Here is a 10,145-nt window from a genome sequence, read left to right as displayed (position 1 = left end):
CACACACACACACACACACACACACACGCACATGCACGCACCCACACGCGCGCGCGCACGCACGCACGCACGCATGCACGCACGCACGCACGCACGCACACACCACACACTGTCTCCAAGATTCCCTCGTCTGCTGCTCGTGTGGACCGCCAAGTAGGAGCCCAGAGGACACCACCACAGCTGACATGTACCGTACGCCGGCGGTGGTGGCCGCCAACGGCAAGAACATGGCCAAGGACGACGACGCGTGACCAGCAGGCGACCGGTGCTGGGGCAGCGGGTCTGGCGGCGGCCCGGCGGCGTGGGTGGCTGCGGTGGGCATTGATGTTGGTACGTAGGGCGCGGGCAGGTCGCAGCCGCGGCCTGCTGCGTCTGTTGTTTGTGCAGGCACCGAACTTCTTGAGCAGGCTGGCTACGGGCGCTCCAGCTGCGCGGCCTGGTCGGCGCTCTCGCGCACGGGAAACGACGTACGCCCGATTCATGCGGCAGGCCTGCGTCGGCTGGCCCACCGTCACCGGCTGCAGTGCACGCGTCAGCGTCAAAGGCTGCCACGATTTGAAAGCGGGGGAATGGCAGCATACGTGTGTCCTGTAACACAAGAGATGTGTGACGCACAAGCATGCTAGCATATGTGGCGCTTCCAGCTGGTCACAAGTGCTCCATGTGGGCCGCGTTGAGTCCTCGGGAATCAACGGTATGGTCTGATTACCCAGGCAAGCTGAGAGGGGTCGCAGACTCCTGGGCTGCAGCCCAGCAACCCAAGCGAGCTGGTGTTTTATTCTACTCTGAACTCCGGGGGGCGTGCGAGGGGGCCCACCAGACATTGCAGGCAGCCCCGTGAGCTGATAGCTCCTGTTGGGCTCCGGCTGCTGTGCCTGGGCCGGCACTCGCCCTTGGTGGCGAGGGCGAGGCGGCGATGAGCAGCAACGACCTGACGCACGGGAAGGCTTTCGGTGGCGGACGGCGGTCAAAGAGCGGTCACAGAGTTGCAGAACAGTGCGCCCCCTGCTTGCTTCCTAGCTTCACCGCAACGCAGCAGCATCCTGTGTTCTTGAATTGCTGCTGTGCAAGCTGCTTGAACAATTCCTGTGGGACCCCAGAACGCCAAGCGATGCCAGCGCATGGGTACCTTGCTGCATGACCAGGCGCACCTCAACAAATATGCGTGCGTGGTGCCACACGACAGGGAAAGTACGGGTTACAGTCGGCAGCCCCGCCATCACATCACATCTCAACATTATGAACAAGTGTATGCGCAATCACACTAAGTGTCCAGCCGAACCTCTCGCCCCTGCATCCTGTCCAAAATGGCAGCCAGGTCCGCCATCCCCGGCTCGACACCCCCACCCCCACCATCACCATCCCCATCACCCCCTCCACGGACATCACCACCAGTAAGCGACGAGCTGGTCCTGCCCCTGCCCATGACGACGTTGTGGACGCTCAACCACACCAGGTTGCCCGCCCCTGCGGCGGCCCCCCCAGGCTGCGTGCCGCTGGACATCATCGCGGACGACGAGAGTTCGACCTGGGCGCCCATTTCACGCAGCAGGGCATCGACTGCGCCCGTCAAGCTGATGGAGACGAGCCCCTGGTCCCCCTCGGAGTTCGGGTCGGCCGGCGTGTCCGAGGCCTGCGTGGGCGCCGTGGGCGGCGCCCGCTGCTCGAGGCCTGGGAACCCGGCCGCCCTGGCCCCCAGCCATAGGTCCCACACCAGCTCCAGCTCGCGCCGCAGCAGGTGCACCTCCTCCACGGCTGCGTCCATGCGTTTTCCCAGGTCTGTCGTCTCCATTGCAACCAGCCGGCTCGCCGCCAGCCGCGCCGGCGCCCGCGGCGGGGGTGCGGGCGGCGGCGCGGCCAGCGCGGCGCGCAAGGACCTGGCGAGCTCCCAGAGGGCCTGCGCCGCGAACGGCGCGAAGGACAGCCGCTCCAGACCCTCCCATGAGAGCGCCACGCGGCCATCTGCGCCGCCGCCGCCGCCATCGGCCTCGCCGCCGCCACCGGCCTCGCCGCCACCGCCGCTGCCGGCCTGGGCGCCTGCGACGCCAAACACCGCGTTGGTCAGAGTGTCAAGGTCGTACCGCAGCTGCTGCTTCCCGCCCGATTCGACCTGGTCCGCGGCGTCGCGCGCCGGCGGGTACCAGAAGCCGCCGCCCAGGGCCCACTCCGCGATAAAGAAAGCCTCGTCCTCGGCGGACTCGGGTCTCAGGTTGAACGCAGCGAAGCGGCCGTCGTCTCGCACCTGCGGCTCCTCGCCGACCGCCGCCGCCACCCTGTGGCATGCGGCCAGCGCGCCCGCCATGCGCCGCGCGCCCGAGAGCAGCCGCGCCGCCGCGTCCCGCGCGTCGTCAAGGACGGCAGTGCTGGCCCCCGCGGCGGAGGGCTCGCCGCGGAGGGCGCTGAACGCCGCTCGCGCCGCGGGCGCTGGCGCCCCGTAAACGAAGCTGCATGGTGTTGGGGGAGTGCGCTGTTGGGAGGGGCTTTGCATGTGCAGTGGAGGCCCTGCAGGGGATCATCGAGCCATCCAGATGATATCGCGAGCAGGCAGGCGGTGAACAAGACAGCGGCGAAGCAGCCAGGCAGCCTCAAGCAAGCGGAGCCTCAGCCTGAACACGGAGCGGCTGCGGCCCGCCCGTTTGCCCTCGAGGCTTGCTTGCCTGTCGCGCATCGGCTCAACGACCGCCTGCAGGCTATTGAGGTCGAGCTGGCGCACCGCCACCCGCCGATCAACCACTGCCTGGCGCCGCACGCCGCTAGGGCCGAGCGCGCCGCCGGCGCCGGCGCCGGCGCGTGTGGGCCACGTCTTGCGGCGCGCGACGCAGCAGCAGGAGCCGCTGGGGGGCTCGATCACGCGCAGCCCGCGCTGCACCGGCAGGAGCAGCGCCTCTTCAACTTCCAGGCCGTCGGGTTGGATGACGGGCGGCCGGGCGCGGCCGTCGAACGGCATCCGCAGGTGCTCGCACCGGGTGCCGGGGCAGAGCGGCAGGCCGGGGTCATTGAGAGCAGTGGCCGTCCCGCCGGCAGCGAGCGGGACTGGCGCGGAAGCAACGCCGTACGGCACCACGTGCAGAGCCTGCTGCTGCTTTTCCTGATTATTCTGCTGCTCCTGTGGCCCCTGCTGTGCGGACTGAGCACAAACGGCCACGCACGCCTTGCCAGCCTTGCGCCCATGTTGTTGGGGGACGGCCACGCGTGCCGCTGATGCGGACGCGGCACCCGTGGGGCGTGCCCGGCGCAGGGTCCAAGTGCAAAGGGAGATCATTCACTGTGAATGGGCTGCGAGGATGCAGCACAGCAGCCAAGCACGACGCCAAGCCGTGAGAGTCACCCAAGTTGAAATGAGTGCCGATGGTACCCTCTGCTTGGGCTTTCGAAATGTTGAGGGAAGTAAAAAAGGAGTTTAAGGCAACTAACTCACGGCCAGTGCTGGGCACGCCATGTGGCGGGTGTCGAAACATGCACACCCGTCCGGCTTTCCCGCAGTGACCACCGGCCGTTGGCGGGCTGTGCCTCGGAAAACACGGCCCATAGAAGTGTCACAAGGCAAGTGGTTTTACTTTGATCGCGATCAGACTCCCACATGAGCCCGCAGGTGATTCATGGACGGTGTGACAAATCGCACATGGTCACCGACGCGAGCCTGGCGCGTGAGGCCGGCTGCCCCCCCTCAGAACCAATGCCACAAATGCAACATTCATCCGTGGTACGTGAATGTTGCGCCGCGCCGGCCATCAGCCACCCATCGCAGCTGCAGTGCACCCACCAATCGCGCCACCTGGCCAGGGCACCCGCCGGCCGAGTCGTCACCCGCACCGCAAACCAAAGTGAACCCCCCATGCTCACCAGCCATACGCCTCGCGGCGCGCAAAACCAACAACCACACCCCTCTGTGATCCGGCCCAGCGCTCGCGGATGTGCCACACAAGATTACTCTGGCCCCCGCCACCTGCGGCGCACCAACGAATTCCAGCACTGCCGTTACCCTCCCTGCGCTGCTGCTTGCAGGGGCAGCAGCCTTCACATGTTGGGCCAACCAAGTGGTGCAAATGCTGTTGACCATCCAGCTGTCGATCCCCCCAAGTGTCACTGTCACATAATGCTGCTGCGCCTTGCTGTGCAACCCCTTGTATCACCTGCCCCTCAAAGCAGGTTTGCAGCGACGTCGCAGGCTCAGGTGCGGCGCGGCCCAGCGCTCTCGCACCTCATGCATGCAAACCACGTACAGCGATGGAGGCATCAGCAGCAACCACAGGGCATGCAGGCTGCTGGTTTTTTCAGGCCCCCAGTCCCTTGACAAGAGGTGGCCAACTTCCCACCCCTCCATGTTCACGGCGTTTGCGATAGCGGGACAAGCGAGCCCCACGAGGCCCCACGCGCGACCCCCGCCGCTGTCCTAGGTAGCACCGTATTCGGCCGCCGGTGGGGTGTGATTTGAGGACATTGGCGCTGCTGAAAGGTATGTGCCAGGAAAGCTGCTGTCGGGCCTCATCCCCTTTGGGTGTCGTCTGTTACCGTATCGTAGCTGTGTCCATGCCAACCACAGAGTGTCGCAGCTCCCGAAGGCCCCCGTCAATAGCTTGCAGCTCATCGAGGCCGTTTTGCAACAAATGCGCGTATCAAATGTCGCTCGATTACCCTGCGAGTATGGTCCCTGGCTGGCACAGACCGCACACGTGGTTTGCCCATTTACGATACGGTATCGCTTGGACCACATGGGTGCCATAAAAAGCCGATCCGCTGCATTGACAGCAATTTATTTCACTTGATTGAGACATACTGAACTGCGAACGTCATGGCAGCTGCTGCTCCCCAGGCGCCCCAAGCGCAAGGGCGCCGCGCAGCGATAGCCTCTTGCATGTTCATGCTGGTACTCGCGACTGCCAGGTGTGCTTGATGCAGCTACGTTTGCATATTGTAGAGGATACAGATCTATGGGCACTCTGCATAGAAGTGCGCGCAGCAGCCAACGGCTTTGGGCAATTTTTGCCTTGCAGCAGCGGCAACCCCATTGACCAGGCATCATGGCCCACATGAGCCACGCAATACAGGCCCAGCTCCACCTGCCCCTGATCAGCCACGACTATCACCCCACACCTTTGACACAACCAAAATCACCTCCCACCACGCCCGTTCCCCTCACCTGCCCCTGCTGTGGCCGTCGCCAGTCTTTCAGCAGCACAGACGATCCCAAAGCCCGCCCCCAAGGCCTCTCCTGCTGCTGCCACCCCTGGCTTGACCTACACCATTGACAACACGCCCAACAACTTCCCAATCACGTTCACTGACTTTGCTGCCGTCCCCAAGCCCGCCGCCTGCAAGTCGGGGCCGAGGACGAAGCGCCTGCCCGCCACCAAAGACACCGTTCACTGGGGATACTGGTGCGTGCATGCAGCGGAGGCTGGTGTGTTTGCGTTTTGTTGGCGGTGGAATATCTGGCGCAGTGTGACAGGCTGTGACGTGTGCATGCGTGAAAGCATCAGTGACAGAGGACGTGCATGCCAGGATGCAGCACCAATGCTCAACAGCGCTGCGTGCTATGCTGGTGGCCATATGGCATCCAAGCCCACGCTGCTGCGCAGCCCCGCTCGTCGTTTGCACCGATGCACCCAGCCTGTCTGCCTGCTTTGTGTGTTGCAAACGCGGCCACGCCCCCTCTCGTGTGGTGTAGCACATGCCCTGCGATCAAAAAAGGTGTCGCGGTTGATTGCTGATTAACCTGCGGAATTGGCTCCACTGCCCATCACGCCTGGTGCAAAAACCACTTGCACCCCATCTAGACATGTTTTGCTCCTCCATCAAACCACTGCAGGTATGGCGGCGCCAAGCCCGCGGCGGTCGTGGCCTCGGGTGACACCATCACTGTTGAGATGCTGACTCACCAGGCGGGTGACGCCGCAGATCTCATGATCCAGGTGAGTCTGCCCCATCTGCAGCGTACACTGTCTGTGATTGTGTTGAGTGTCACTCAAAAAATCGAGTGTACGCCCAGCTTGTGGTGGAACAGTCACAGCAGGCCTCTCAGTATCAGCAGGTGGTGCTGCCCTGCTCAAATTACACAGAATCATGCTTGCTGTTGCTGGCGGCTGCGTTGTTGCCTGCTGCATGAAGTCTGCACACCCTGCTTGTGCAGGTGGTCGCATGCGGCTTGCGTCGTGGATTGCACCGTGCAGTTGTGCATACTCAATCAAATCCCCTCTTGCATCTCACTTTTATCCACTGCCGACTGTATGTGATGTCACAGGGTGACAAGCCCGTTGAGGCCATCTACCAGTGGACCAAGGACAACATGACAATCCCGGTGGGCTGGGCTGCTCATCTGGAACCTGGGGGGATAAAGAACTTGAATCTGGGTGATGTCTTGTATTCTGTTCTGCTGCTCTGTGTGTGTTTGTGGGGGATGGCGGTGGCGAGAGGGGGGTTGGGTGCGGGGGGGCCGATTCTGGCAGGCATGGCAAGAGCAAACTCCCCACGCCCACCCAGATGTGGGAGCAGGGGACAGACACCAGTGCGGACAGGGGGCCGATGGGTCCGAATGAAGTCCCAGTGCCTGCGCCTTGCCCCGTCTACGATGTACTTGGGCCGTTGCGGGATCAGGCACAAACTGGCCTAAATCAAACAGAATTTGCATGTTCACACACCGTTGCATCTGCCCGATTACCCCTCCGCTGACTCGCTGCCAAATTTCCTTGATATTTCGCCCCTGCAGTTCCGCGGCTACTCGGGCCGCGGTGACGGCAAGCACATCCTGACTGGCCCCATCCACATCTGCGGCGCGGAGCCAGGGGACACTGTCAAGGTGGGAACACGCCGCGCATTACTGCAAACCAACGGCATCCCGGGCCCGCGAGTCGGACCACCGTCCACGGCACGGTTGCAGACTGACTGCCTGGCTTGAAAGGACTGAATGAAGAAAAGCAGTATGCTTGGGTTGAGCTGGTGGGGGACGTGGACAGAACGGTGCCAGGTCATGATACTGGAACCATGTTTGTGCTGCAACGCCGCCGCGTTGCTTGGAGGCGCAGAGCTGCCAAGGGACGCCAAAGTCGTCTGAACAATCAACCACCTCCAGTCCCTCGATCAACTCACAAAGGCTTAATCTTGACATTGACCTCTCGTATTCCGGTGCTCCCTCACGCAGATCGAGATCCTGGACCTGTACCCCCGCCCCAACCCCCTGACCAACAAGACGTACGGGTCGCAGGCCGCCGCCCGCTGGGGCTGGCAGTTCAAGACCGGGTTTGCATCGGGCTTGCCGCGGGAGGTCGTTAACATTTACGTGAGCGCCTGGTGCATCTTGGCGTGCACATGCATGCTATGAATGAAAAAAAAGTGTGTGCCTTGATGAGTGATGTTGATGCTATGCTACCTGCCGAGCCATACTGCCCGTCTGCAGTGCGAATATAGCTGAGCCCCTGAAAACGCAGCGGACTCACGCCTTCGCTGGCGGCCCGTTTCCCTGCCCGTGTGTGTGCGAGCGCACGCATTTTGACGCCTGCAAATGCACTATCTGCTTTTGCGCCCCCCGCAGGAGCTGGTCAAGTCGCCCCGCGCTGGGGACTCCACCATTATGTACGCCGCCCCGCGCTTCTCTTTCGCAGCCACCCAGGATGATCCCGCCAACGTCTCAGACGTGAGCTCTGGGCCAGGCGGTTTGACAGAACGTTTCCTGTGCGTGCTTGTGTGCGCGCATGCGTGTGTGTGCGCGTTTGCCCGTGGGAGCATGCCAGTGTGGCAGTTGCACTGTCCACGTTCGCCTGAACATGCCCGTGCATGCCTTGATCTTTTGGATCGCTTTGGTTCGACGGCAGGCAACTCGCGTCTGGCGCTGCCACCTCCCCGCCCAGCCTGATCACGGACTCGTACCTCTTGGCGTCCTGGCTCACTCGAACCTACGCTTTCTCCCACCCACGCTTTCTCCCACGCAGATTGTGATCACCACGCCCTGTCAGCCTGATGAGTATTCGGTGCCCCGCACGTACCCTGGATTCGGCTACACCCTCAAGAACCCTGACCGCCTGTACCCCGCCATCGGGAAGGTCCCCTGCGTCAACGGCACCCAGACCTGGCCCCGCATCGTCCTCGGCGGTGCGTGACCACTACTCCCTGCCTGTGGCTGGGCTGGGCGCATGGGGTAGTTTGTCGTGGATGTGTTGCACGCAAGAAAGGCCCTGCATCACGCAAGGCCGTCAACTCTCTCCTTGGGAAGTTTTGAGGGGTGCTGGCAGGCAATCTGGGCGCCACCTCTGAGCCAATCCCCTAAAGCAAGGTGGGCCGGTGTCTCCTCCTCGCACCGCTTGCCACGTTTCATGGCGCGTGTTGGAAGCCTGGATCAAGCAATGACACCTTGCGATGTGCGCTCTTGCTTGGACGCACAGGCATGGTCCGTCCCAACTCTGCGCCGCGCAGCACCAGCGTAAACGGCAAGGTAAGGCCAGGCGGCGCAGTTTATGACTGAATGCACATACAGAGTGCATGCAGATGACCACGTGTGCATGCACAAGCTGTGGTGGCCAGGCTGACATCTACCTGCTGCTGACTGTTGATGCGTCCTCGCTTGCTCGGTGTTGCCCTGGATCCCCCACAGTTCCGTGTGCCGATCAACCTCCACATCGGCAACATTGGGTGAGCAGAGGCGCGGTGCAAGCCGTGCTGCATTTCTATTTTCAGACCGCAATGCAGGCTTGCTTGTGCCCACTGCTGAAGGCATTGCATGGGTCTCTTGGGCGGATTGATCGCCGTGGAACCCACCCTTGCCCCCAACACTTGGCAGTCAGCAAAACGCCGCCTTGAGCCAGGCTGCTGGGAGAAGGGCTTGCGTCTGTATGTGTATGTGCAGGGTTGTTTTGTACTATGAATTAAATTAATCAGCTGATGGGCCTACCGTGCGCAACCGCCAACCACCCCCGCAGCCTGGCCCAGCCCATCAGCATTCCCTTCACGTCGACCACCCCCACCAACACGGGCAACAACCTGGACAACCGCCGTCTGGGCAAGGGCGCAACCCTGTACCTTCCTGTCAAGGTCTACGGCGGCCTCCTGCAGATGGGCGACTGCCACGCGGCGCAGGTACGGCGGGGCGGCCTGCCTCGGGGACGGAAGTGGATGTGTGCTGGAGGTGTGGCCGCTGGTTTCAAGCAACAGCTTGTCACGTGTGGCGTCCGACCAGCCGACGTCCTGATGAAGAACGTTCACGTGATGCTACAGTTGTGATGTGCTGCGCTGTTGATACATGCCATGGCTGCTGCGACGTCCCCGAACCAACTTCAAAGCTCAACCATTCCCAGCTTCGCCCCGCCTTTCGCCACAACCTCGCCCCTCACACAACTGGTATCCACGCTCACAAAACACACGCGTTCGAATACTGCAGGGTGACAGCGAGTATGACGGCACCGCCATTGAGACCTCCATCACGGGAGACTTCAAGATCACCCTCCTCAAGGCCGCCACGTGAGCATGCATGCCATGCGTGCCGGATGGCGCCGCTGGCGGGGCACTGCCCCCGCAGGTGTTGGGCGAGAGGCTGGGCTGCCACCTGCCAGTCCTTGCGTCCAGTACTTGTGATCATGTGCTGCCCTCAACAGCCAGAATAAATGTTGGGGCTGGAGGGGGGCATGAAGTGCGTGTTGCAGCGAGCTCCTTCTGGCGCCCGCCAGGCCTGCAGCACATGCCCACAGACTGCCAGCACCCTTGTTTCACCGCACTCTCGGACTGCCAAACTTGGCCATGCAGGGCCCCGATCCACCTGCGCAACATCTCCACCCCCATTATCGAGAACGCCAACGAGTGGGTTGTGCAGGTGAGCGCAGGCAGGCATGTGTGCAGGCTGAGACTTGGATTGCTGGCACCCCAACATGTTGATCACATGGCAGCGAGAAAGGCAAACCCTGGCGTGCTGCATTTCTCAGCTCAACAAATATCCAAACGTGTTGACTGTGACGAGGAGCTAAAAAGCTAGCTCTTTGTCATAACCTAGTTGATGAATGGATTTCGGACATTTTGTGCCAAAGCCAGCACACAAGCGTCTTTTCAACCCTCCTTGCTTGTCACCCCATCCCCTGCATCGCCCTGCATCACCCTGCGCCCTCCCCCCAAACATTGCCCCAGGGCCATCCCCTCCCTTGCACCGTGCTGCCAACGACCCCCCC

At 62.4% G+C, this 10,145-nt stretch overlaps 2 protein-coding genes across 2 annotated transcripts; one reads left to right on the top strand and one right to left on the bottom strand.

Annotated features, from left to right (window-relative positions):
• Nucleotides 1-1,264: 1,264 nt before the first annotated feature.
• MNEG_10107 (hypothetical protein) lies at nucleotides 1,265-2,302 on the bottom strand (the record flags this gene model as incomplete). Its single annotated transcript, XM_014041422.1, has 1 exon — nucleotides 1,265-2,302. One exon carries the CDS (start codon nucleotides 2,300-2,302, stop codon nucleotides 1,265-1,267), a length of 1,038 nt encoding a protein of 345 aa, XP_013896876.1.
• A 2,490-nt stretch (nucleotides 2,303-4,792) lies between these two features.
• MNEG_10106 (AraC family transcriptional regulator) lies at nucleotides 4,793-9,451 on the top strand (the record flags this gene model as incomplete). Its single annotated transcript, XM_014041421.1, has 12 exons — nucleotides 4,793-4,884; nucleotides 5,166-5,378; nucleotides 5,810-5,912; nucleotides 6,242-6,298; nucleotides 6,707-6,796; nucleotides 7,139-7,276; nucleotides 7,529-7,630; nucleotides 7,926-8,085; nucleotides 8,376-8,425; nucleotides 8,585-8,622; nucleotides 8,910-9,066; nucleotides 9,368-9,451. 12 exons carry the CDS (start codon nucleotides 4,793-4,795, stop codon nucleotides 9,449-9,451), a joined length of 1,284 nt encoding a protein of 427 aa, XP_013896875.1.
• Nucleotides 9,452-10,145: the final 694 nt, after the last annotated feature.

Source organism: Monoraphidium neglectum (assembly GCF_000611645.1).
Source record: "Monoraphidium neglectum strain SAG 48.87 unplaced genomic scaffold scaffold02181, whole genome shotgun sequence".
NCBI lineage: Eukaryota > Viridiplantae > Chlorophyta > Chlorophyceae > Sphaeropleales > Selenastraceae > Monoraphidium > Monoraphidium neglectum.
This window is presented reverse-complemented; position numbering and strand designations above follow the sequence as displayed.